The sequence below is a fragment of the Corylus avellana genome, chromosome 9, assembly GCF_965113065.1.
Source record: "Corylus avellana chromosome 9, dhCorAvel1.hap1.2, whole genome shotgun sequence".
Lineage (NCBI taxonomy): Eukaryota > Viridiplantae > Streptophyta > Magnoliopsida > Fagales > Betulaceae > Corylus > Corylus avellana.
Genome location: NC_142498.1, coordinates 15,504,335 through 15,531,174, shown reverse-complemented (window position 1 = coordinate 15,531,174; position 26,840 = coordinate 15,504,335). Strand labels below are relative to the sequence as shown.

At 37.5% G+C, this 26,840-nt stretch overlaps 3 protein-coding genes across 7 annotated transcripts; 2 read left to right on the top strand and 1 right to left on the bottom strand.

Annotated features, from left to right (window-relative positions):
- Positions 1-657: 657 nt before the first annotated feature.
- Positions 658-5,798, bottom strand: LOC132189525 (uncharacterized). The gene is made up of 3 exons (XM_059604267.2): positions 5,634-5,798; positions 3,717-5,020; positions 658-995 (listed from the first exon to the last, which is right to left on the bottom strand). Exons 2-3 carry the CDS (start codon positions 4,895-4,897, stop codon positions 881-883), a joined length of 1,296 nt encoding a protein of 431 aa, XP_059460250.2. The 5' UTR covers positions 4,898-5,020; positions 5,634-5,798; the 3' UTR covers positions 658-880.
- A 5,312-nt stretch (positions 5,799-11,110) lies between these two features.
- LOC132189933 (uncharacterized) lies at positions 11,111-19,194 on the top strand. 5 transcript variants are annotated; one of them, XM_059604781.2, is made up of 11 exons: positions 11,111-11,284; positions 11,556-11,718; positions 12,512-12,752; positions 12,880-12,944; positions 13,044-13,108; positions 13,972-14,058; positions 14,149-14,279; positions 15,548-15,653; positions 17,900-18,059; positions 18,477-18,682; positions 18,790-19,194. In XM_059604781.2, exons 1-10 carry the CDS (start codon positions 11,242-11,244, stop codon positions 18,553-18,555), a joined length of 1,140 nt encoding a protein of 379 aa, XP_059460764.2. In that variant the 5' UTR covers positions 11,111-11,241; the 3' UTR covers positions 18,556-18,682; positions 18,790-19,194. The 5 variants fall into 5 exon arrangements, with proteins under 5 accessions (XP_059460764.2, XP_059460765.2, XP_059460762.2 ...); XM_059604782.2 differs by lacking the exon at positions 11,111-11,284 and having other exon boundaries at positions 11,291-11,718; positions 12,530-12,752; XM_059604779.2 differs by lacking the exon at positions 11,111-11,284 and having other exon boundaries at positions 11,291-11,718.
- Positions 19,195-22,420: 3,226 nt separating this feature from the next.
- Positions 22,421-24,459, top strand: LOC132190048 (ribosomal RNA processing-like protein). The gene has a single exon (XM_059604929.2). It carries the CDS (start codon positions 22,527-22,529, stop codon positions 24,240-24,242), a length of 1,716 nt encoding a protein of 571 aa, XP_059460912.2. The 5' UTR covers positions 22,421-22,526; the 3' UTR covers positions 24,243-24,459.
- The last annotated feature ends 2,381 nt before the right edge of the window (positions 24,460-26,840 follow it).

The following is a 26,840-nucleotide window of genomic DNA, read 5'->3' as shown; positions in this document are numbered from 1 at the left end:
CTTTGGTCCTTTTTTGTATTTTTAACTGCGAAAATTGACGGATTGGTCCAAATTAAGAGTAATTGAAAGTTCAGGGGACTAAATTGAGAGATTTTGAAGTTTATGTGGGGTATTTTAAAACGAGTGGAAGTCCGGGGGTCTTCAATGAAGTTCCCTTCTTTTTTTGGCTCTTCCAATCAAATATCTATTTTGCATTTTTTTTTTTTTTGAGCTAATTCAATGTAGGGAGTTTTTTACAAATTTGAAGAGTCATTATAGATAGTAATATTTGGCTCTTTCATTGTGAATGCGCTAATAATGATGATTATACATTTTTTTCAAACAATAAACACGTCAAACGGCTACATTGGAGATTCAAATTCGGAATTGTTTGACTAAACTTTTTAAATAGTGTTTTTTTTGTATTTTAACTGTAATCTTACATAAAAGTAAATATAGCTTTGAGTGTTTTATGGTATGAAATGTTTGATAATACTTTTGCTAGCGAAAAAGCAGAACATTACCCAAAAGCCCAAAATAGCTTTTGCCAAACAAGCCCAAAGTATTATTTAAAGGATTTGATTGGAATCATGTCATCTATTAAAAAAAATGACTAATTCTAGACCTACAATTCCTTTGTAAGTATAAAAAGCCACATAAAAAAAAGCCACTTTATCATAACATGAAATAGGTATGATAAATAAGTGTTGTGAATAACATTACTCTATTTTAAAAGGCATTTTCTGTACACAAAAGTGACACCATTTTGAGATTCCTTGTTGCTTGCTTCCAATAGATAAAAGCCTCTTCTCAGATGGCAGATAAGTAGAAAAGGAGAGTTTTAAAGCATACAAGTATGTACAAAACAATAGCTAAGAACTATTCAATTTCTTCAACAAAGTTAACGAGACTCCCAATCCTTCAATTTCTTGCTTCCTTTAGGTTTCGATATATCCGCATTCATTCCAGCCATTTTTGCATTGTACTTGGCTCGAAGAGGATCGTTGTAGGTCCACCTGTACAACAAACAGAAATTTGAGATTTTGATCGACATGGGCGCATTGATAAATTCTGCATGAAAGAACATTCTGAGAGAGAGTGACAAACAAATCTTCAAAATCTGCTAATTGGTGATCCATTTCAAGTACCAAGATGTAGCACACACACACAATATATATATATAGAGAGAGAGAGAGAAAGAGAGAGAGAGAGAGAGAGAGAGAGAGAGAGAGTAATTGTATCATATATACTTCGTGTTTCCCACAGCAAGAAGTGCAAGTATGAAAAGCGATAGCCTAGGACCGACCCCAAATTTTCCATATTAGGTCATTTAAGTTAATGTGCAACACCCTTCCTATTCATATAAAATAAGATGGACAATTTCTAATAGAGAGAGGCAACCAGAAGGATGACAAGGGGTTAACTGCATGGCCATAGACAATTTCTAATACAGATGGACAACCAGAAGGATGACAAGGGGTTAACTGTATGAAAATATTATATAAATGGGATATGTTGGATTTAATTACTCATTGGCAAAGACAACAGTATGCAGTTTAATGTCTTAAATTTGCAGCACATAGAAGAGAAGTGAATGAATGAGAGAGAGAGAGAGAGAGAAGGATATGATGGTTTTAATTACCCATTGGCAAAGTCAAAACAGTATGCAGTTTAATATCTCAAGTAAAAAACATTAATGTAAGTAAAGCATATTTATTAAATGAACCAGAGGTATAACCCAAGTACACAGGAAGTATACAAGAAAAACACACAGCAAGATTTATTTTTTTTTAAGGAAAAAAAGAACAAAAATCTACAAAGTTAGAGACATCGAGAAGGCTTTAAGAGAGATCCACTCAAAAAGGGATTTAAGGAAACAAAGTTATAGATCCGAGCTCGTCTTCTCATAATCCTCAATATTTCGAGCATTAATTTCTCTCCAAACGCACCATGTTAAATAAGAAGGGATTACATTCCAAACAATATCAATATCATTTCAACTAAACCTTCTTTCCCAATACGCAAGGAGCTCCACCACCCGTCTCGGCATAATCCACTCTACTCCAAACATCCTAATGACCAAATTCCATAATTCTCTCGCAATATCACAGTGAAGGAGGTGATCAAGAGTTTTCCCACTCTTTTTGCACATACATGATACAACACCAATTTATCGTTATGATTCTTACCATGTAATATTAATGTTCTTTTTCATTTTTATTTTTTCATAAGGAAAAGGTTTCACTGCGAAGTAGCAGAAAGGAAACATGAATACATATTATTATTAGTGACACCTTTGACAATGTTCTTTATTTTTTACTAAGAGAATTATTATCCATAATAACTTTTTTCTGAACATTTCCAAGAGAGAGAGAGGAAGAAAAAAACTACTAGATTCCTCACAAGTGATTCTTCAACTAAGTCTAATTTGGTAGCATATCATTACTTTTTCTTTTATTCATAACTTATAAATACACCCGGTGAGTCTTGTATACACAGACTTCATCCTCCACCATGTTCTTAGAGGTGGAGAAATTGCCTTCTGAACTAAACCCATAGGCTAAGATGTCATTATATTTCTACAGGGTGAACTTGTTTTTCCTCTTCTTCTCTCTCTCTCTCTCTAGGAGGGAGTGGGGGGGTGGTGGTTAAAAACACAACTGTATCAATTAATCAATAACATGTTCCAGCACAGCTCCGAGAACGATGATGGTTCAGCCTTCTGTTTTACAACCACTGAAAAATTCCCCCCAAATTTTTAAGTGATACAGCCAGCCCTCAAAGGTTTCATATGCATATTCTTTGTGGTAAATCAAAGGCTGATATTCCATCACCTTCCTTTCTTTACGTCTTGCTGAACCGAGCTTGATTTATTACTTTTTACACATATATGTTATTTCTCTTTCTTTTTATTCGTATTATCTAATATAATGAGGGTCAATATGGTAGTCACAAATGGTCTTATGTGGTTTGTAAGGGACAAATTTTTGGCTTGATGAAAAGGTTGTGATGGATGGTGTCAGCAGTTTAGTCTCAATTTTTCAAAAAATTTCCTAGATTTTCTTTAACAAATTGTTTCCTTTTTCTTTTGCCTGCAACAATGGTGTGAGAATAGGGTGGTGACCAAGTGAAGAGGGGGTTTGGATTTTAGGAGATGATGGAGGTTGCTAATTTTAATCTTTTCGTATTGTTTCACTTTTGATTTTTTCTCCACGAGTTTATTGAAACTTGAACCAGTGTCTTTTGAGGTGGCTGGTGGCAGAGGCGAAGTAGCTAGAGGTAGTGCAGCAGAAGGCTCTAGTACATCGTGGTGGAGTTCGAGCCATGATGGCAGATTTTCGTAGAATTATTCAAGTCAAAATAAGATATTGAAATGAGGGCATAGTTGTAAGTTCTAGCCTCATTGCTTAACCAAAAAAAAGCAAAAAAAAAAGAAAGAGAAATCTAACTGGCCAAAGAAGAAAAAGAAAAATATATTATCCTATGTCAAAAGTAACTCTTTTTGAACACCGTACTTTTATACAAATTATTTTAGATGTAATAGATTATTTCTTCCATGTACCACTTTAAAGATTCAACAAATAAGCTTCACTAAGCAAAATAAATAAATAAATAAGACTGACATAATTCCAAGTCAATAGAGCAGCAGATGGACATCAGAGTGAATGCGTATATGATATAGCAATACTATAGAAGGGGGAACAAAAGGAGGATAATATAAAGAGAAGGGAACTTACGGATTGTTCCAGTCAGTTGTGTCCTCATTGACAAGATGTGTCCATTTTGTCCTTCCACTACGACCGAAGTGCTTAACCTGCATGACCTTAGGCAATATTGTCTTGTCCATCTTATCTTCTCCAGTCGGAGCAGAGAAATCCCGAGTGAAAATACCATCTGTTCCAGCAGTTGCAGCATGATCATCAGAATCTGCTTGGAAGAATGCACCCTTGTGGTAATATTTCTGCATGAACCTCCATTTCTGCTTTGGCAGTGGAGCAGCTTTTGGATTCTTCCTCTCCCACTCCCTCCTCTCTTCCTCTGTCATGTTTCTGACCTTCTCAATCTCTTCCTTCTCCTTCACCATCGCCTCGCGATCCTCCCTATCCCTCTTGATCCTAGCAATCTCCCTCACCTTCCAAGCTTCATACTCCTCTGCCTCATTAATTTCATCATCAGTATCCACATCAGCAATATTTGCCTCCATTTCCAAATTCTTTTGAATCTCTTCGTCCTTTCGGATCTCTTCAACCACAATCTGTTTTGTCTCCACCTTCCTCTCCTCCAGTCTCTTCTTCTTAGATTCCTCAACAGCCCTTTCTTCAGCCTCAAGACGCTCACGCTCAGCAATGGTATCCCTCTCTGACTTGGGAACGAAGACCGGCTTAACCATTGCAATGCCTGTATGTTCTTCCTCTGAGTCAGTCTCATACTCAGATTCCTCTTCCTCTTCCTCTTCTACCTCCTCTTCTTCTTCTGGAAATACAGCCTCTTCCTGCTCTCTCTGAAGCAACTTCTCCTTAATTCTTCTTCTCCTTTCCTCCAAAGCATCTGCATCATCTTCCTCCAGATCTAACCTTTCTTGCCTTCTAGCTTCCTCCTCAATTGTTGAAACAATCTCTGCTTGTCGGATGCGCCGATGATCAGCTCTCACTTCCTCACGATTATCTATCTTACTCTCTGCCAAACGGCGCAGCCTAGCATCATCCTTCTTAACAATATGTGAGTCTTCCTGCCTCGGGAATGCTTGTTCCAGGGCAGCCACCCTATCCAACTGGATATCCCCATCTTCATGGGCATCATCTGCCCATTCAGGAGCTCTACCAGGCCAATACCTTTTAACTTTTGTTTGCCCAATTTTCCCTCTAAGCTTATCCCTAATGGCAATTATAGTATCACTAACACCTGCTGTCACCGACATTGTAACTTGTGATAGAAGCGCAGAAAGTGTGCAAAAACCGACAGCAAACTCTACACTCTTCCCTCTTTTAAATCCTAATTTATCAAAAGTTCAAACCTCAAACTAGCAGATCTTTAATCATCCCTGAAACCAAAAATAGAACTGAAGAGTTTAGCACAAGTTTTGGCCAATACTATACACAAAACAACCAATCAACAGTCTCTCTCTCTCTCTATACGTGTGTGAGCGTTCATGTAACATAAAAGCAAACCAAAAAAAAAAATTAATGAACATGCCTAAAGCATTGATATATTAAAGATAGTATATATTAGGGGCATTAATAGAGCGGCTGCCTGACAAGGCCGACATTGTTCATAGGTTGATAACCTTAAGCACATGCCTAAAACCTTGATAATCTTACAATGAACTTGTTAAGCACAAAGATACAGAGAGACACTTCTGATGGGTCTTTCTCAGGTATTTGTATCCATTTATTCATATTATATATTCATTGCATATCCTGCAAATATAAGATTGTGTTTCTAAAGGAGAATCAAAATCCATTATCATCCAAAATAAACTTATGTTCACTGATTTGGACAAATCCTGTCAATCATCCAACCCACCCCCACTGTCGCTACACATCTAATACAACAACTTGTTTTAGCATTAAGCAATATTTTTAAGTGAAATGAAATGAAAGAGGATCTATTTTTAAGAAGCAGTGATTTACTACAGAGCATAACGCAAATCTTACCAGAATCGAAGAGGATGTGTGCGATGGGTGGATGTCGTGAGGAAGAAAGCAAAGCCGGAGAGAGAGAGAGAGTGCTGCCGGCTGCCGACTTGGGGTTGGGGGGCTGCTGCGGCTGTAGCTCGAGCAGGTTGGTTAGGGTTGGGGAAAACATGGAACGGCTGCGATGAAGTGTATCAGATCTAACGGTTGGGGAAAACAAGTGTGTTTTTTTTGTTTTTTTTTAACAAGTTACGTGTATATATATATATATAGATTTTTTTAATTGGTTACGTATGTATATTACTATATATGTATATACTTTAAAAAAAAAAAAAAAATGCTATCATATTATTAAGTTATTAACATATGCATAATAGAGATATACGGTGGCGGAGCCATGTTGGTTTTTGGGGATGTCGAAGATTTAACAAAAAAAAAAAAAAAAAAAAATTTCTTACCCAACGTAACCCACGGCACCCCCAAAAATTTAAAATAAATAAATAAATAAATTGTTTTTCCTACACAAAACTAGATATGTCACTTTTTTTCTTAAAAAAAAATAAAAAACTTGCTTAGTTTGATCCATTCTAAAACGGCAACATACCCTCAATCACAACAAGCACATTGCACAAGGGAAAATGGGGGAAAATTTTCTTTTCAACAGTTTAACCCTAAGAAAAAGAGAAAATGCGTTTGGGTGTGCACCATGTGTGGAAATACCGAGAGGAGAGGCGATCTGTGAGTGTAGTAGTAGTCCTAGTGAATGTTTCATGTTTGATTGTTCATTTGTTTGAACTTTGAAGGCTTGAGTCTTGAGATGGGAAGAGAAGAGGTGAGAGGAGATGAGAAGGTAATAGAAAATGAGAAGGTGAGTCTGATGAGAAGTGAGGAATCTCGTCTCGTGAAAGGTGGAAAATTGGAAATAGAAGATAAGAAATGAGTGGTTAAAAGATAAGAAATAAATTTTTTAAGAAAAAAAAAAATTGCAAGGAGTAGGCTGTAGACTTGGGCGAGTTTATTATTTATTTTTTTCAAGTATTGCGTTGGTCACAAAAACCACTGGATCCAAGGCCCCTACACCCCCCCCCCCCCCAACACACACACACACACACACACACACACACATATACACCTGACCATAGAATGAAGTCTATATAGTAAGTCTATGGCCATTATTCTATATGTACCAGTGTACCATGTCATACAATGTATTTTATCGACAAGTTCTTAAACAGTTATCAAGTTATTACAAAAATGTAGACTTGCTCATATCATAAGCATGGTCAGTCAACTGACATATCCCACATTTTTAAGGAAAATGTTCGTGAGTCGTTACTTACCTCGTACGCTCGCTTAGGTGCTTCGACATCATGAATCCCTGCTATAACAAAACACAACTCATCGTTATAAGTAGTATTAGAGAACTCTACGAGATTTCATCTAACGAAAAAGGGCTTCTAAGACCTTGTACATATTTATGGGGGTAAGGGGCATATAAACAGTCCTCTGGTCGAGTGTTCGTCCCCTAGGGTGAGCGTTCGGCCAGGGGCTAGGGTTTAGCTAGAAAGTGCCCAAAATACTCCTAGGCTCCTATCTGTTGGTGTCTCCTTTCTAATCTTAAGACAAACATCTATGCTACTATATGATACCAGTAAAAAAATCAAGGAAGGGTGTTTAAAACCTTTGAAAGTTATTCCTCTTGCTTTTTAAGAAAATAAGGCACTTCCAATTATCAAGAAGACAAAGGTGGGTAGAAAACCCCTTTGAAATTATTATTTGTTTTACATAAGAAAAATGAACATGAGGACTTGCCAAAACATCTTTAAAGCTTGTAATAGTAAGGAAAAAGAGCAACACTAGAATAAGCTTGTACTCAAAATATTAATACTAAGATAGCGTAATCAACTCAACAAAATATAAGGGAGATATGGTGGTTACCTCAACAAGCAAGCTATTCAACGCCCCCCCTCCTCCAAAGGCACTCACAAAGCTCACACACGCTTAATAGACAAAGAGGCAGAGTTTCTCTAGGCTTTTGAGGTGAGAAAACTTGAATGGGATGGGGGGTATTTATCGGGGAAGAGGCTGAGGGCAAAATGAAAAATACCAGGAAATGATCGAGCGCTCGTGGTACTACAGGGTTGAGCGCTCGTGTACTATAGTTTAGAGGGGTCAGAGTTGCATGTGGCACTCATGGGTAAAAACCAATGGTTAACCAAAAGTCAACGAGTGTTCGTATACTATTCATGTGAGTGCTCGAGTACTATTCACAAAAGGCCAAAAGTGCTCAGAGGTACGATTTCTCGAGGGTGGCGTGAGGTTCAGACGAGCGGTCGGTGTGGTCCCCTGGACGAGCGCTCGTCCAGTGAAGGTGGTCTTGGGCTTTTGCTTGCTAAAAGGCCTTAAGGCTTAGGCCCATCAAAGAAGGTTTTAGGGTTTTCTGTTTAAGACTGATTTAGAAGGCTAATAACTTGTTGAGTAAGGAGTTAAAACTCTTTTCAAAATAATTTAAAAATTCGAGGTATTATAATACCAAATAAAGTATGATAATGTTGTTGGAGAGGAAAAACCAGCTTCTCTCATTTAGTGAGAGAAGCTCCTCATTCTCTATAGGTAAAGAACAAACCACCTCCTTGTGAGGTTCACCACCACCATCCATGTGGTTTTTTGGGGAGGAGGGATTGGATAGGATCCTTCCTCCCCTCCCCCTTTTTCGTTTCTTCTTTTCCGATTTACTCATTTTTTTGTCGCTCATTCTCACAGTGTTTTTGCTCCATCTCCCACTGTCCACCGCTTCACTGCCTTGGCCTGCCTGCCTCCTTCCCCATTTGGCCGCTCGCTGCTCACTGTCCACCACGATGCAGCCTGGATCTTCCTTGGTTCATAGATGAGTTTTTATAAAAATCCGATATACTTTCCTCAAGTTGACCCAAGCCTACAAGCGCCACTCCACCACCACTGCGGCCTTCCAGCTTTCCAACGACATCTTGCAAGCCTCTGGCAGCATTGCACGGGCCAGAGCGTGAGCTCCACGCGCTTGAGCGTGGATCTCACGCGCCGGCGCGTGTCCACCATGCCCCAGAGAGTGGACTCTTCTGGCCGCTTCTCCACCTTCACCACCAGCCTCCTAGCGTTCCATTGCCACCTCGCGCCACCTTGACAGCACTGCATGTGCCAGAGCATGAGCTCCATGCGCCTGAGCGTGGATTTCACGTGCCGGCACGTGTCCACCATGCCCCGGACAGTGGACTCCTCCGGCTGCTCCTCCACCTTCATCACCGCCGTCATCGCTGGTTGTTGGGTTTTTTTTTTTTTTTTTTGCATTTCCACTTGTTGTCTTTCTTTTTTAGTTTTCTCCTTTGTTTCTATGTATTTCTTGTTGTTTTGTTTGAGTTTTGAGGGTTTTAGTCTCCATCTATTTTTAGGTCTATTTTTGTAGTGTAGACTAGTGCTTCCGGAGACAGTACTCCCTTCCCATCGGTCCCAGATTCAGATCTGACTAGTGCCTTCCCTATATTGACTTTCTTCGGGTGGTCGATGTTGTTCTTTGCTGGGAGTGTAGATGGGTTTGGACCCCATGGGATTCTTACACCTGTAATTAGGGTTTGTAAACCTTATGAGGTTTATAACTCTTTTTGCACTTCTTTTGCTTTTAAAACCGCTTTATGTGGTCCCTTGGAGATGACTGGGCTAATTATTTGGCCCATTTCCTACTTTGTTCCCATTACTTGCACGGTTGATTTATGTATTTGGGTCTATTGTAGAGGAGCCCACCTATTTTCGGTATTTTGATCACTTGTAACCCTTTCCCAATTTGATTAGAAAAAAAAAAAGTATGATAATGTTTACTTTAATCAAAGAACTGTTTTTGTGATTGTTGTGTGTTTGCATATTTTAATTTGTTGTTTTTCTTAGAAAATACCAATTCATCCCTCTAAGTGTTGTTTTATGGTTTGCTTATTGGATTCAATATGCCTCAATAGTCACTTCCTGTCTTCCTTACAAATAGGGCTGGACAAATTCATCGACTAACCGCCAACCGACCTTGACCGACTAGATGGCGGATGAGAGGTGGCATGATTTTTTCTATTCCGAATTTTTCGGTGTGGTAGGTGGAAGAGGTTTTTCTAACTGAACTGACTTTACTGACCAACACCGACTGACTTTACTGACAAATATTCCATTTTTTCCACATTCCGACATTACCGACCTACTTTATCGACCCCCATTCGGTTCGAAAGGCGAAAGGAAATAAAATTTGGTGGAATAAGTTGGTGAAATTACCGACTTTACCGACATTGCCGGTTCGAAAGGTGAAAATAAAATTTTCCTACTGAAACCGATATTACCGACCGACGTTTAGCCCTACTTACAAAGATACAACTATCAACCTAAATAGAGTTCTTAATATATTTAATTTTTTTTCATAATCTCTCACTTTGTGAGTGGACACTAGACATGGTCACCATAGAAATACTCGTCTCTTCATGGTCACTTGTTTGTTTGTTTTGTTTTGTTCTGTTTTTTGGAAAAAATCAACTTTACCCCCCTGAAGTTTCAGAGGTTTTTCAATTTGAACCACAAAGTTTAAAAATTAGCAATATACTCCCATAATGTTTCAAAAATTTTCAATTTAAACCTCCCGTTACTAATTTCCGTCAAATTGGACAGAAATATATGAAATTACCTAATTACCCTTAGTCTTTTTTTTAAAAAAATTTCGTTCAATTTAACGGAAATTAGTAACGGAAGATTTAAATTGAAAATTTTTGAAACATTAGAGGGATACATTGTCAATTTTTAAACTTTAGGGTTCAAATTAAAAAACTCCTGAAACTTCATGGGGATAAAGTAGATTTCCTCCCCCCACTTTTTTTTTTTTTTTTTAGTAATTTCATTTTTCTGTCACCATAGAAATACTCGTCTCTTCAAGGTCAATTTTTTTTGTTTTGTTTTGTTTTATTTTGTTTTATTTTTATTTGTTTTTAGAGTAATTTCATTTGGCTCTTCTTAATGTGATGTGACCTGATCTTTGGGCAAACCAAGATGATTTCCCTCGTAAGATCAGTTCTCACAAATTGCAAACGACATTAATTAAAGGCTGGTTTTTAGTTTATTGGACAGGCACTATTTTAATTCTTGAAAAATTCAAAAAAGTTTCAATTTAGTTTATGAAGATTAGTAAGCTGTAAAATTTATATAATTGAAAAAGGTCACAATTAGATTATTTACTAACTAATTGAAAAGAAAATGATAAAGTAATTTTGATTGATCTGAAATATGCCATGGGGATAGTTATCCAGGCGACATAATCATGCAACAAAATGTTGCTTAGATTTTTTTTTTTTACCAAACTTTGCATTAGAAACAAGAGAGCATACAACCCTAACGGGGGAAAGAAAACAGAAGGTGGTGTAGCACCACTACAGTTAATTGGAGGGAGAGGAGAAAAAGGAAAAATAGGAATGCAGCTAACGTGAACTCTAGCCGTGGTCCAATAAACCACATGATAGGCGCAGAAGTTAGCACTTATGTTAATCTTCTTTGCCTTCGACTTAGAGAAAGGAGGAAGAAGAGCTAAGGTATCTTTAATGACCTTTTCTATGTGCCAGTCTTGTATAATCAATGGATGTTGAAGGGCTGTGATGACAATAAGGAAGTCTCCTTCGATGGTGAAGTTTTTGAGCCTCAATGACACTGCTAGCCTTTTCTATGTGCCACTTAGGGCCACATCTTATCTTATAAGTTTGTAGACTTATATTCGTTAGGATATACCCTTCAAATATAATAGTTCATCTATTTAATTTCCATAACCTGAACATGCTTTAAACCTGCTAGCATTTATAATTGCTCATAAAAAAAAAAAAAAAAAAAATCCAAAGATGAAGACTCTGATCCTTATGGACAGCAAACTGAATTTGGGTAAATTTTACGCCGTGGCAGTTCGGAAACGTAAGCTGATACCCACTGCAGCTTCTTCTCACCGGCGCGTCAGAAATAACTCTCCCTCCAATTTTGGAACCCCCAGACCCAATTTAGACATCGGAGTTGTTCGTCATACAACGCCAGCCCCAGAGCGTAATTGGGTTTCTAAAATCTGTGCCAGGTTAGCTCTCTAATCCTCTCTTCAAGATCAGAATGTGATTCATAGGTTTCTTAGCTGTTGAGCATTGGTTATCTCTTTCGGCACTTAACGTGTTTGATGAAATGCGTCTCTCGTTTTTCCACTCCTTAGAGAAAATGGGGGTGTTTGTTAAACCCCACCGCACTATTCATTGCCACCACACTATTCACTTCATTGATTTTCAATTGTTTGAATGATGTCAAAAATGTTTTCTGTTGTTTGATTAGTACGAAAAGTATTTTTCCACTGCAACTAGAATAACCGAACTTCACCAAATATTGCCGCCAACAATTCAAAGGAAAAAAAAAGAAAACCTCACAGAAGCTCCACAGACAGGGGGAGGAGGGACTACAACGGGGAAAGGAGATTTTTTTTTTTTGGTCGGTGGAGGGGTTACGCAAAGCCGGGGGATGGCGGGCAATGGATGGAGGAGGGTGGTGCCAGGTGCCACAATGGGTGGTTGGAGGGTGGGGATGGACGGGATAGGACTTAGGAGGGATGGTGGGCGAGAGGCAGAGGGGGGTGGTTTCAGCGGGTGCAGGACACAATGCTACTCTTGGGTTTTTGTACTAGGTATCTTTTCTGGCCATGCTTTGGCTGCTGCATCACAACAAAGCCGTTCATGTTCCAGTAAAGTTCTGTCTAGTAGTGTGTGATGCATATTGAGGGAATTATTATTATCTAACCATCGCTTCTAGTCTAATTAAACTATAAGTTGTTAATTGTTTCTTAAACTCAAATCAGTATGAAAATTCTAACACTACCTTCTTGTTAGGGGCTTATGGGATTTCAGGTGGTTTAGCTTTGATAACCCATGGAGATGGGCTTCTCAGATTATCTCCTTTTACTTGCTCTTCCTCAATCTTGTAGCAGACGCTCGTCCATCCCCTTCTTTCACATACGCTTGTGAGGATGTTAACAATTATTATGCCAGTGTGGAAAATTTGAGAGGTGAAGCACTCAAGAAAAAATTGAATCACATTGTTGCCCCGCATCATTCCTTATCCTACAAACAGGTGATCTTGTTTGTATATTTAACTTCTAACTGCTGCTACTGTTTCCAATAAGAGTAAAATTAGTACATTTCACAAATATTCAGTGCTCATACCCAGAAAATTGGTTTTTTTCCCTTATAATAAACAGGTGTGGGATGCCCTCAAGATTCTTGATGCTGCTGATATTTATAAACCAGAAGCGTCATCAGGGATGTATGGGTCACTACAACTAATACTACTTCCTAGTTTCATTTCTATTTGTTACTTGACCACATAAGTGTTACTATTTTATTCAACTATCTTTGTATGCAGAATTGAAATTTACTCCTTGAGAGTTGTCCCAAAGCGTTTGGCAGGAAAGCCAGAGGGATGGAATAGTGAGTCAGTTATCAAAATTGAAATTCTTTTGTGTGTGTTTCAGTGTATTTTCGTTAGAATGTCTGTGTTTGCATGTGTGTGTGTGTGTGTTGTAGCATTAGTTTATGATGCCAAAACCGAGCATCCTGATTTCAGCTTTTCCTCCTTGATCTGCTCCTAGGTTCTCTTACCCAAGTTATGATGTCTCAGTTGAAGTAATTTTGGGAGAGATCACAATGTATGTTCAGTTAGCATCAGACTAGGTCCTTATAGACTTCTCCTCTCTTTTTTGGGCATTCATTCCATCTTCTCATCTCACTTTTTTTTGTGGATTTTCTTTTCTTAGGCCTCATGCTCTCTAACTGCTTTACCTCGATCCTTTCCTTGGAATACCTTTGTAAAGTTATTCTTATGCTTCAAGTCCAACTAGGACTTATAAAGGAGTCTTCTACTTATTCGGGATGCAAGAGTCTAAGGCTAGAAATTCTACCGCAAGGCTGGTCATAATAACAATAAAGAAGAGACAGAAATGCTTTTATTTTTCATTAAATACTGTTTGTTGCAAATAGCAATCAATTATACTCCCTGATTACTTCTGATCTTCAAGTTGAAGGTAGTTTCATTAGTCTTTTCATTACTAGTATGGGTAATTTTTCCAGCCTTATTTCAAGTTGTATATATGCTTTATGTTTTTTTATTTATAGAGATCTCTGCCAATTTAGTTCTTTTTTATTCTAATGTACAAAAAGGCAAGTCAGCTCACTTTGTAACCCATTCTGACGTGATCTTCTTCTGAATTGTTTGACATTGTAATTGAATTAATTCGTGTTAGTGGCTTATAGCTTGTTAGTTCCAACAAGTTTTAATGCTGCTGTTTTCTCAGGGGAACACTTGTGGCCTCGTTCTTATGGGCTAACTGATGGTCCATCAATGACTGATATACACAATATTCGCCCAGCAGATGTGAATTGTAAGATGGGCCTCTATTCTTTAATGTCTATCTAAATAAGAATTCAACCTCATATGTTCTGCTGTTAGTTAAAAGTTCTATTTCTTGCAGTGAATTCATCTAGGGGAAACAAATACTATGGGCTATGCAATGTTAGCTCAAATAAATGTTTGAGGCCAGCAAACAAAGAAGCCGCTTCAGACACGGAAACTGACAACGAAAGATGGGCACCACCTGTAAAGGTTATTTTATCTTTTCACTAAAGCAACTCTAAATTGTGTATGCTTTTCATGAGAACAAACTGATACTCAATTTCTGCCCAACTACTGTGGTCAACAATTTGCGTTTTACTACTATTCTCATTAGATTGCTTGTAATGGGCGGAGACCATATTCTTAGTGGTACGAAGTATGGGACTAAAATCAATTTCTTCTCATAAATGAACCCAAATTGTCAAGGAAAGGCCCATCCTATTCAAACAACTTATCTAAATCTTCTGGTTTCTCTCTGTTTCGTGATGTAAAGATAGGCTAAAATTTTCAAGCCAATTAGCTGTTAAAGAATTTCTGGTGAATTAATTTAAGGCTCTATTGGGAGTTTGGAAAGTTAAAAGTCTTAGTCAAAGCATTGGAAAAAAATAAAAGAAAAGGTCTCCTTTCTTAAGCTTTGAGCTATGTTCCTCCCATTTGCTCTGGTCTTTAGAAAATTTAAATGGACTTAACAGAAATGTACAAATGTAGGATCAATATTAATATGAATTCTTAAATCTTTTAAATTGTTTACGTGCCACTTAATCAGTCACTGACATTGTGGGGACTGTGTACCACAAGGACGCTACAACAGATACCCTTTGAATATGTTTTTGGTCTGTCATTCTGACTCCCTTGTATGAAAGGAAGTGCTTTCTGTTTTACTTTCTGTCATGTCAGTTAATGTACATCTTTCATCAAAAATAAAAAATTGCAGATATTGTACCTCAATTGTGTTTAAATGATTTTTGGGAATTGGGGTTCATGATTATGTATGGACTATCACTTACAGTTTCTTTGGTTCTTTTTTCCGAAGGTAAATATAACTCACACAACCATATAGATTTGGACATTTGCCCATGTCCTCCATACCTTATTCAAGAGGGAAGGAGATACCATTTGTTCTAAAGATCATTGGCATAGTTTTTTTTTTTTTTTTTTTTTTTTTTTTTTTCAAGTTTGGGAATAACCTATTCCTAATCAATGGCTTGTCTCTGATTGAGTTTCTAGCATTGCACTCATGATTGAACAAATGACTTAAGAGTAATTTGGTTGGCTTTCACTAGAGTCTGAAAAAACATTGTACCTCCCGAAGGGGCATGCAGAAAACATTCCCCTATTATATCTTCCATTTGCAACTGGCTTTGTATTGTGGGTCACATTTCCTGGACAAGGAATTTATTGTTGATTTGAAATTGATTGTCTTCTATAGTCTTGCGATATAAATTACTCAAGTTATTTTCTATACCAATTAACTTCAGGTTCGAGGGGATATTGCAAGGGCATTAATGTACATGGCGGTCTGCTATGGGTTTAATCAGCCAGGTGGAGGCCTAGATCTTCACCTTTCAGATTCTCCAAGCATTGGTTAGTTAACAGAGACTTCAGTAGTTTGTTCTGAGTCTAGCTCTTCCACTCACATTGTTGGGTTCTATTTATATACATTCCTGGACAAAAAAGGGCCAAGGGAAAGCAGAAATTATTTAGGCAGATAACAATGTATTAATTCAAACTAATTGGAGTCACATCATAAGGTGGCTGTAGCCGTGACCTTTGGCAGACCTCTTTTATCTACTTGAAAATGTTAAAAAAACCAAACAGGATATTAAACATGGTACAGGCAGTGTTCTGTAGTTGTTCTAGTATGAAAATTGAAGGCATCAATTTGGTACTCAGAAAAACCTGACTGGAGTTTGGAACTGTTCTTTTTGCAAGAATGGTTGGTTTTCTGGTATCTGAAATTTCAAAATCTTCCAAAATTAGAATTTAAATGACTCCTCTTATCACATCCACTTTTAATGTTAAGTGTCCACCTCCACCTTTGCCACCAACTTCCATATCCAAGAACACCACTGCCACTATGGCCACCACCACTTCATTTGCCATTATAGCTGGCTACTATGTTCAAGCTATCGCCACTCAACGCTTTGCTAAACAGCCATAGTACCTGGCTTTCTTGTGTAGTGCCACAATGCTGTCCTGATGGTGGTTGCTACCCTTGCTATTAGGGTACCTCTGAGGCACTCTTGCCACCATTATTAGCAGCTTGTCTTCGTCATCCTCTACCATTAGCAGCTTCCTTTTGCTTTAACCTCATTTTAACTTTACCTCCACCAACACAATTACTCTTAGTTATTTCATTAATATTTTAATATTTCCCCTCATATGTGGGCCCAGACAACACATGAAATATTTTAATTGAAATGAAAGTAAATTGTGGGAGTCAGAGTTCGAATTTATGATCTTCGCTTTGATAGTATGATTTTTTTTTGATAAGTAAAGATGCATTTATCAAAGCACAGAGGGACGCAACTCTAGTACACAGGGAGTATACAAGAGAGCGACTAAGAGGGAGAAAAAGAAGAAGAAAACATGAAAAGGAAATCAGGGAAACTAATCACTAAGAGTGCTAGCCAACCAGCAATCCAAGTGAATAGGGTGCACAAGAAAAAGTGTGTGAGATCCTCAATATTCCTAGACGAGTCCTCTTAGTCGATATTCCGCTTTGATAGTATGATAAATTACCAGTTATCCCAAAAATTTAAGTTGATAGGGAGATGTGAATTTAATTATTTAATTAATCTTTTAACACACACTCATCATCTCAAGGAAGACTTTCACCACCAAATCACCATGCTTTTATAATTTTTAAACAAAACTATGACCTTCACTCAAAGGAAGTATTACATCTTATTACACTTTTTGCCACCATCTGTTCAACGCTATCATCTTCTAAAGTTATTTTTATTACTTCCAGCTATGTTTCACTTGTGTCACAACTACACCTTCCTCATCTTTGCTATAAATTCATTGTCACCTTCGCTTCAACACTATCAGCATAACTACCTTCTTCGTCTCAGTTGATACTACTACTTGATAGTATTAAAAATCAGAAGCACCTTTACTGAGTGCCACTATTACTTCTATCACACAATTACCAATTGGTAATGATTTATTGGATCCAACAGTGGCAAACCATGAAAGATAGAACATTAAACTTCAAATCTTTAGGATTTTAAATCCTGGTCTTGTAAGTCCAAAAGAGGATCTTAGTACTTTCTCCTAAATTTAAATATCTTACTTGGTAATCTGGATTCTGAAGTACAAAGCATGACCTCAATAAACATTTTCTACTTTATTGTAGACAATGTGCTAAATATCAAGGTTTTTCTTGCAAAAGTCGATGAAAAGATTTATGTTGATTTCTTTGTAAACTTGTGGGTATGATAACAGATCCTGTTTAGAGTTGCATTACTAGCCACTTATAGCTTGTAGGTATGAAAATAAAGAGATATGCTTAGAATTCTTTGGCTTGCTTTTTACCTCAGAATTGCTGCAGAACTCTATAGTTTAATTTCTTTTTATAAATTCTTCACCTATTCAACCTCATATGGTTTAATTTTTACCTTCCCATTATGGTTGGCTTGATCTTGAGATATATTCTCACTTATTAGGAACAAAAGATTACCCTCAACATTCTCTTACAAAATCAATCTGGTTGCTCTATGGTCTGTAATAGTTTCTTAATTATGTTTAGTTTGAAAGTTTGCCTGTTTTGCTGCTTCTGTATTAAGTACTGATTGGCTTAAATTTCATGGTTCTGCGTACTGTAGGAAAGAGGGAGATGGGACTGCTTTCTACATTGTTAAAATGGAATGAAGTTGATCCACCTTCAAGACAAGAGAAGTTCAGAAATAAGAGAATATGCAAGTTTTATCAGCATAACAGAAATCCTTTTGTTGATCATCCAGAATTTGCCAATCACATATGGAAGTGAGTTGTTTCCAGCCATCAGAGTTCTAATATTCAATCCTTGAAGGCATGGACTAATTAATTTTACATCACACACACAAAAAGAGAGTTTTGAGTGAGGTATCCTTCGTGTGAAGAACTAATTTTCTAATACTGAGCATTTGTCTCCCGTGCCTTAGTCAAAAATATAAAACAGGGAAAAAGAAAAACATGAGGTTTTGATCTGAAGTGATAGCAGTGGTTCTTCTTATGTTTAAGAAGATGAAATGTTTTGAGAATAGGCCAGAAATCAGACTGCCAAAAAGAAAATTAAAAGAGTAAGAGTAATGATACTCTTCACACTAGGGTGAAAAGTAGCAATCACATTGCGCAGGTCATAATTTTTTTTGTTTTTTTATTTTTTTATTCAAAATAATTGAGGGAACTTCTTCAAAACAGCCCCCTTCTTCAAAATTCAAAACCCTCCCCCCCCTCTCCCAAGCATAAAACGAGAGGCTCACCACCACTGGAAAGATGATGCAACTTGGCCACCACTCGTTCTGCCAATGCTGCCACTCGTCCGATGTTGCTGCTCGTTAAGCTGAAATGGAACTCTTAAGGATGACAGGACTGGGATTGGTACTTTGTCAAAGTTTGGTTGCCAGGTACAATCTCATATTATTAAGCTATACTTATTTTGCTTCCATTTTAATTATCTCTTGCTTCCATATTGGATGTTAATTGGTTGCTCTTTTCTTTTGTATATCCACAGATGCAGTCCAATCTGCCCAAAATTTTCCGCTTCTTACTACTAAGGCATGTGTATTTTTTTTTTTTTTTTTTTTTTCTATCAACAATCTTGATTGATGGCATGTCTTTTTAGTCGCAAAGTTGCTTATTTAAAAAAGGATTATATTTATACATCATGATATATGGGTTGACACTTCTTGTTATCATTTGGTTAGTAGAAAGTATTTTGGAGAGTTGTTGAAGAACTCTTGTGGTTTATCGGTGGTTCAACAAATGCCAGGGTAATAACAACTTTGAACATTTTGAGCCATATGCTTCATCTTGAAGCTGAGTGGAGCTTCTCAGTATCAGCAGCTTGTTGACAAGCTTCATTCGTTTGAATCAATCTTTTTGTTTTGTTTTGTTTTGTTTTGTTTTTTTTGTTTTTGTTTTTTTTCTATTTTCATGAATTTGCTTATTTGCACAAAATTTATGAAGTTGTTTACTTTTTGTGACACTTCTGGTGGAACCATACTTATAATATGTGGAAATTTGTGAATCAAGGAGCTGTGATAGGTTTACTTGTCAAAGTTGCTTGCATATAGTATCGAATCACTTCTTTCAACCCTTCCTGAGTGTTGGACTGAGTGTATGTATTGCTAGTTTGTAAAAAAGCATGATTTACATTAGAAAATCAGTCATGGATTTTGTTTTTTTGTAAGTAATGCTTGCGCAAAATGAGTATGTTTAGTTATGTGTAGGTAGATGAACTTTAAGTAGTGTTACGTTTTGTGGAATTGGCTCATTTGGTCTTCAAAACTTAATTTTATGTTTTTGAAAATTGGGTAGTTGTGTACTTAGGTCTGCAATAGAAGATGTTGAAGAATGCTTCAGCAAAGACAAGTACAACAACTGAAGTTCAAACATAGACATGGGCTATCCGAACCTGTTCCTGAGAGTACTTGTCCCCCAGGTTGTCTGAACATGACAACAGACACCCACTCTTGGGTTGGGGAAATGTCTGAACATGAGTATGGTTGTCTAGACACTTGCTGTTCCAGAGAGTTGCCTGTCTGCTGAGATGTCCGGACATGGTTGCAGATATGAGCTCTCAGGTTTGAGGGATTTTCGAACATCATCATCTCAGGAAGTTTTACTGTCCAGACATGGTTGTGGATATGAGCTCTCAAGTTTGAGGGATGTCCGGACAAGACTGCAGACTTGAACTCTCGAATTGCCTAATGTCCCTAGAATAGAATAACCACTTAGATAACGAAATAGATTATATTTGTCGAGAAGTTCAAGATCATATGGATACAATCTGCATTGTGTATTTTGATCGATTGGATTGTTTCTTTGTAGATTCCGATACGAAGCTTTTTTAGATGTGTTTCGGGGTATTCCTTTATGGTTTTGTCCGGACACCAAGGAGTGATGTTCAGACATGGAAGTCGATCAGGTGAAGAAACCCTAGTCATGTCCAGACATCCAACTTACCTGTTCGGACACTGCAGCATTGAAAACATTGTTGTCTGTTTAGAGCCTATTTATGCTTCATTCTCAGCAGCTCTTCAGCACGAATTTTTAGAGACCTACAGAGGGAGTTGAAAGCCTAGTTTCAAGACCTAGTTGTGATAATGCACAAGGATTTTGAGAGTTGTGCCAAGTGTGTCGAAAACTCTTGGACTGGTCTAAAGTTAACTACTCATTGTTGATCAAGAAAGGTTTTCCTAAATAGATTGTCCATCCTTTGGCCACACCAAGAAAGATTTTCCTAAAGTAAACAATATCATTTCTATTTACAGAAAATTGATATATAGTTATTTCTTATAATATTATGATGTCCATGCATTGATGTTATTGTATAAAGTTCATAAAGGATTTCCTATAAATTTAAATTCGAGATATTAATTATTTTCGTAATTTATTTACGAAGTCATGGACTTACCTTTTCACTCGTAAATTTATTTTAATACTGTCGAGAGGAAGATTTGCTGAAAACTGTGGACCTATACATCCTATTCCTTATTGATGGGAGGTCACCTGAGTGGTCAAGGTCACCACTCCAAATTTGGCCGTTCACCTTAGAGCCATGGGTTTGCTTAATAGAAAAATATGACATTAGTTTTAAAAAAATATGTTTAGTTGGAAATGTTATATATATATATATATATATATATATATATATATATATATATATTAAAGAAGTCACAATACTGATTCCTAATACTGATTCCTTTTTGTAGAATTAAGAGAAATTGGGGGTGTGACAAATTGTAAGGCATCAATCAAACTTAACAGAAATCAATTTAGTTCCTTGGAGATTAGGCTGTCCTCAAAGCAATCCATCAACTTATCTCAAAAAGAAAGGGGGCCTCACGTTTTGAAGGGCTAACTTATTTTTTGTATGTTGTGCAACATGTAGTAGCGCCATGGTAGGATTTAGATAATTTCACTTACGGCTTGTATTAAAATCTAGGGTGTTACATAGGCCTTTGAGCCTCTAAGACTCAAAGGGGCTCATCCATGTTCACTTATAACACTGTTTAAGCCTAAATTCGGAGCCTTTGTACATTGTAAGTGTAAAATTTCTCAACTTTACATTCTCACCATTATTTTTACACCAAAAACTCCATACAACAGTCCAAACCTACTTAACGAAAATAACAGTGCTTTTAAGAATGAAAATGCACAAGTTATAAATCTACAACTTCATTTACTACCATTAATCTTTTTCATTATTTTTGCAATCATACCTTCAAACTTTAAAAAATGTGTTAATTTAGAGTTATCATTTTTAACAGGTTTGCAATGTCAAACCTCCCGTCAAAATTTTGCATGAGTGAAATACCCAAAATACCCTTAAGATATTTAACCTTGAATTTGGATGGTGGGATTTTGGGGATTTTACTTTCTCCGTTAAGATTTAACGTTGAATTTAGACAAAATGGTGGACATTGCAAACTTCTAAAAGATGGTAATTCTAAATTGATAATTTTCAAAGTTTAAGGGTATGGTTGTAAAAGTGATGAAAGATTATGAATGGTAAGTGAAGTTTTCCTTAAATGTTTATATATACTAAATGATATTTTGTTATAATAATAATCTATGTATCACATAAATCAAATGAGGAGAAAGTTAAGGAGGTGGTTGTGCTACCTCAAAACCTGCCTAAGGGGGTGATCCAACCATCCTTTCAAATGAGGAGAAGGTCTGACCAACCTCAAAATCACCTTGAATAGTGGTCAACCCACTTCTAAAACACTGTGAAGGGGTGCTAGACCACTCTCAAAGGCATTTGAGTGGTCTGACTACCTTCTTAACCTAGAAGATTTTTTTGTTTTTTAAGTTTTATTTTATTTTTAAGGATATATTTAATATTACAAATGATTTCCGTTAGCAAGTTAGTGTCAAAAACATAACACACAAAATATTTAAAAGTACTTACATTTGTGCCATATTAAAATATTTTTAAAATAAAAAATAAAAAATACCATCTAAAAAAACATTAACAAAGGAACTAATATTGTCATTGAAAACGGTAAAAACCTAGAAGTATATTTTGCATTTTTTATTTTTTCCCTTACAAAAAGTCAAATTGGAAATTACTTAAAAAAAAAAATGGAGCAACACGGGCCACAACCGGTTCGGGTCAAACAAAGTTAGTAGCATATCAACGCTTCTTTCCCGGACCAAAACGTCCCTCGGACTCGGGGCTAGGGTTTTCAGCAAAAGCATAAACGTCTACTACCGCTGCTGCTGCTGCTTCTTCCTTCTCTCATGAAATCCAACAAAACAATGGGCGAGGGAGCGCATGTAGAAGACGGTATGTCACTGATAAAGCAGCTGGCGTCGTGCAACCAGAGCGCCCGGAACAAGGCTCTCCGGGTCCTCCTCAACACGTGGCTTCCGTCCCAACGCGCCCTCCCCGAAGACGACCTCAAGAAGCTCTGGAAGGGCCTCTTCTACTGCGTCTGGCACGCCGACAAATTCCCCGTCCAGTCCCACCTCATCGACCGCCTCTCCTCTCTCCTCCTTCGCCTCCATCTCCCTCTCTCCCTCCGCTACTTCTCCGTCTTCCTCCTCACCATGCGCCGCGAGTGGCCCGGCATCGACGCCCTCAGGTTAGACAAATTCTACCTCTTGATTCGAAGGTTTTTGCATCATTGTTTTGCTTTCTTGAAGAGTAATTCCTGGGATTTGGAGATTTCGAGTCGTTTGATGGGTGTGTTGGTGGAGAGCACTTTCTTCTCTGATGATAAGTTTCAGGGTAATGGTGTTAACTACCATATTGCCTCTGTTTTTCTTGAAGAGCTCAGGCCGTTCCTCCCGGTTCGGTCTGAAATACTCGAGCTTCTTCTGGAACCCTTTGTTTCGGTTATGGGGAGGTTGCCTGATAAGGTGTTGTTAGGGAAGATTAGGTCTAACATGTTTGGTGAGTTGTTGAAAATGGGGAAGAAGTTATTGGAGATCAAGAAAGTGGGGGGTGAAGTTGATTCGGGTGATGATGCCATGGTTTTTGGGACAATTGCGTTAACAATGGGGTTTTCGAGCAAGTTTTATGAATTGGGTTCTTCGCCTCAGTGCTGTCAGGGGAATAGGAAGGTGTTGTTTTCTTTGCATGAGGCGTTTTCGAAGTTGGAGAAGGATCTGGCGTCTTCGGGGATTGAAGTTTCGCTTCCTGATATTGTTGAGAATGATGACGATGAAGTGCCAAGTTTGGTTCCTATTGGCACGGAGATGGAAGTGGGTGGTCTGGAACCTGCTGAGGTTGCTGGAGATGCTGTCAATGTGTCTGCTGAAGATAAACCTTTGAGCAAGGGCAGGAAGAAGAAGAAAGACTCCGGTGGCAGTAGCAAAAAGGCTAAGAAGAAGAAAAAGAATGAGATTTCTGATATGGTTTTAGATAGCAGTTCTACAGGCGTAGAAAAGGAGCATGCAGCTATTGCAAATGGTGAGAATTCAAATGATGAACATACAGATGATGGAAGTCCAGTAGAATTTAATGAATCTGTGATTTCGAACCTCCAGATGCAGTTTGAGAAGGTTGCTGCTGAAGCAGGTTTGGATGTTAATGTTGCAAGTGCCTGTGATTTACCTAAACGTAAAGTTAATGGTACTGTATCTAAGAAGAGAAAGAGGGCAAAGAGTATGGATGCACAACAATCGCGAAATCCCGAGCTGAATAGTGGAGGGGATGCTCTAGGTGGCACATCTGTAAAGAGTGCGAAGAAGGTAAGGTTTTCTATGAAAAGTAACTTGGAGTGGAAGCCCCACAATCCATTACCCCCACAAATTTTGAGATTGCCTCCATCTGTTACACCTAGAGGAAGTGCTCTTAAACAAGGGGTACCTCCTGGTCCCATCCGGGAGATGCCTCCTGCAGCTAAAAAAGTGAAACAGGGTGCTGTTTCTGTTAAGAAGCCCCGGAAGGGAATAAAAGGCATTTCCCCAGCCATCAAACGCTTGAAGAAGTTGAAATCTCGTTCTACCTAGTAGATAGTTTTCTCGCTTCTAGCCAAAAGAAGGAAAAAAGGAGGTGCTTTTGTATGTCATAGGGCCACGTTTTCTTGGGACAGTTTATCAAATTTTGGGTTGTCATGCTCATTGCCCTTGAAGATTCCTCCATCTTGTACTCTTCCTTTGTTGCCTGGTTTCTTTTGTCTCCTGAACACAAAGTTTATTTTGATATTGATATTGATTTGTTCCTCAAGTGGAATTCAATGTTTCATCAAGTTGATGCCAATGCCTTCGTTTGGATATTTAAGTTCTTCATTGATATGTGAATTTTCTTTAATGCGGACTGTCATCTGTGAATCATTACATTTTTCTTGATCTTTCTAGTTCGTACATATGTTTCTAATAGATATTGTCATGGGCAACTCAATCTTGATTAGGAGATACTTTTGCTTCTTTTGAGATAGCATTTCTTAGTCATAATTCGTCTCTTTTATGAAAACCTGCTGTGTTATAGCAAGAGATGATTTGGACATTTTCTTTCTTCTTCGTATGCCTCATCTAAAATATTTTTGCCCCTTTCCTAGAAAAAAATATATATCTATCAATGTTAAGATTCCCTTTTGAGCCACTATCATTTTGTTTAATTCCATGCCTTTATGATTATTGTTTTTTTCTTCTTTGTCATGGCATTTCGCTCTCTTAAGTAGTTCTTATGTGTGCACATTTCCCTTTTCTCGTTTCTTAGTTTTATTTTTGATTTTCTTTTTCTAGAATTTTTCCTTGAGATACATCTAGGTTACTTAGCTTTGCTGTATTTTCCTGAATAAGTCATAAAATGATTGAATTGTTGTCATAATAGATACTTTCATCAGAGGGCTTACTACTCCAATGCTTTAAAGGAATGGGTTACATGTTACTTGAAATAATCCATATAATAGTTGGATATTAAATTTGTATAAGATGTTGATAGATACTAGAGGCAGAGCTCTCATTTGGAAATTGTATTGCGCATGTAGTGTTCCTTAAACTTACCAGAAAAAAGAAAAAAACAAAGGTAGTGTTCCTTGGAAGGACTAACTTTCTGGATCGAAAGCGGCTTTAGGGAGTTGCAGAATTTTGTCAAGAGGGGGCATGTGTCGCTTGGTGTTTTATTTGCTGGAAAGGTGGGGGAATAAGCTGGATTATTCATGATTTCTGCATTGCTCAATCTTTAGACCTGGAGGTCTTTCGATATCTCCTTTTGTTATTATTTTCATGCCATTGTGATGGACTAATGGGAGAGTTTAATCTGCTGAAAAGGGGGATGAGAGTGTGCCATGAAGAGCGTTTCCTCTTATGTCTGTTACGGGTGCTTGTCAAATCTTCATTTTCATGGCTTGTCCCAGATTTTATATCTTGTCCTTTCTGGAACTTCAGGAATCTTAATTTTGGGTTTATAGATTCGCGAAAATTATTTGTTTGAATTGCTAGCAATTTGAGGAGGCAATGTGTGAGTTTATATGGGGCACATCTGCTTGAGTAGCCCAAAATTTATTTGAGCATAGGGGTGGGAGTTGGATAATTCGGTTACGAAAATGAGGTTTTTGCATTTCGCACCGCCATTGTCGGTAAAGTCAAAATTTTTATCGACTTATTCCGTCAACTTTTTGTTTCGTTACTGAATGGTGGTTGATAATGTCGGTTCGGTAATATCGGTTGGTAATGGTGGTCGGTAAGCAAAGAAATGGAAAATTAGTCGGCAAAGTTGGTCAGTGTCGGTTGGTAAAGTCGGGTTGGTTAGAAAATGTTATTCCGTCTACCGAATTGAGTTTGTCGAAAATAGAAAAAGTCCACTACCTACTAGTCATCGGTTAAGCAGTTTCGGTCGGTAGGCAGTTAATTTGCTCATCCTATTTGAGCATGTGGGTTCTATATGAGTTTTCTCACATTACTTGTAAATTGTTAGCAATTCGAGCAAATAATTATTGTGGATCCCAATCTAGGTTATCGTGGACTTGTCATGTATACTTGATGAAAAGGGCAAAAAAAAAAAAAAAAAAAAAAAAAAAAAAAGAATAGAGATTGTTCAGGACGTCTATTTTGCAAGTTTTAATTAGGAGTACATGTAAATGATATCCTACACATGGGTTTATTTTTTTCTTTTCTTAATTTTGACTTTTTGTTTATAGATATTGTCTTAGTTTTCCACCTAAATATTGACGAATTGGATTCCAAGCTGAAATGCGATTCAGTTGTTGCATTTTCTTTTGTTGTTTCCTTTTTTCCTTTTTTGATTTTATAATTTTATTTTATTAATTAATTAATTTTCTTTTAATCAAATAAGGGAAAAGGGTTACAAAGGATCAAACAACAACAGGGTGGACACCCCAACAATAAAGCCCAAACGAAAAATGCAGCAAAAATACATGGACATAAACAGAAATTGAGAATTGTCCGAAAGGATCAAACAATAGGTAATGGTTTCATCAATGGTCTCAAAGAAACCATAGACATGTCGGGCCTGTTCCATGGCCGCACAAGGCAGTTCTAAAATGCATAAGAATTCAGTGAAGAGTCCTATGCGGTAAAGACAACAATCACTATTAAATGATTGTTGCAAGGATGGCACAGATGGAGCCGTTGAAGGACGACCAC

Excerpts from the sequence above, each read along its gene's own strand:
- LOC132189525 (XM_059604267.2), bottom strand. The coding sequence starts at position 4,897 with ATGTCGGTGACAGCAGGTGTTAGTGATACTATAATTGCCATTAGGGAT. Across the intron at positions 996-3,716 it reads ACAACTGACTGGAACAATCC|GTGGACCTACAACGATCCTC; the intron begins GTAAGTTCCCTT and ends TTTGTTGTACAG.
- LOC132189933 (XM_059604779.2), top strand. The coding sequence starts at position 11,495 with ATGAAGACTCTGATCCTTATGGACAGCAAACTGAATTTGGGTAAATTT. Across the intron at positions 12,945-13,043 it reads CCAGAAGCGTCATCAGGGAT|AATTGAAATTTACTCCTTGA; the intron begins GTATGGGTCACT and ends CTTTGTATGCAG. Across the intron at positions 15,654-17,899 it reads TTCAGATTCTCCAAGCATTG|GAAAGAGGGAGATGGGACTG; the intron begins GTTAGTTAACAG and ends TGCGTACTGTAG.
- LOC132190048 (XM_059604929.2), top strand. The coding sequence starts at position 22,527 with ATGAAATCCAACAAAACAATGGGCGAGGGAGCGCATGTAGAAGACGGT.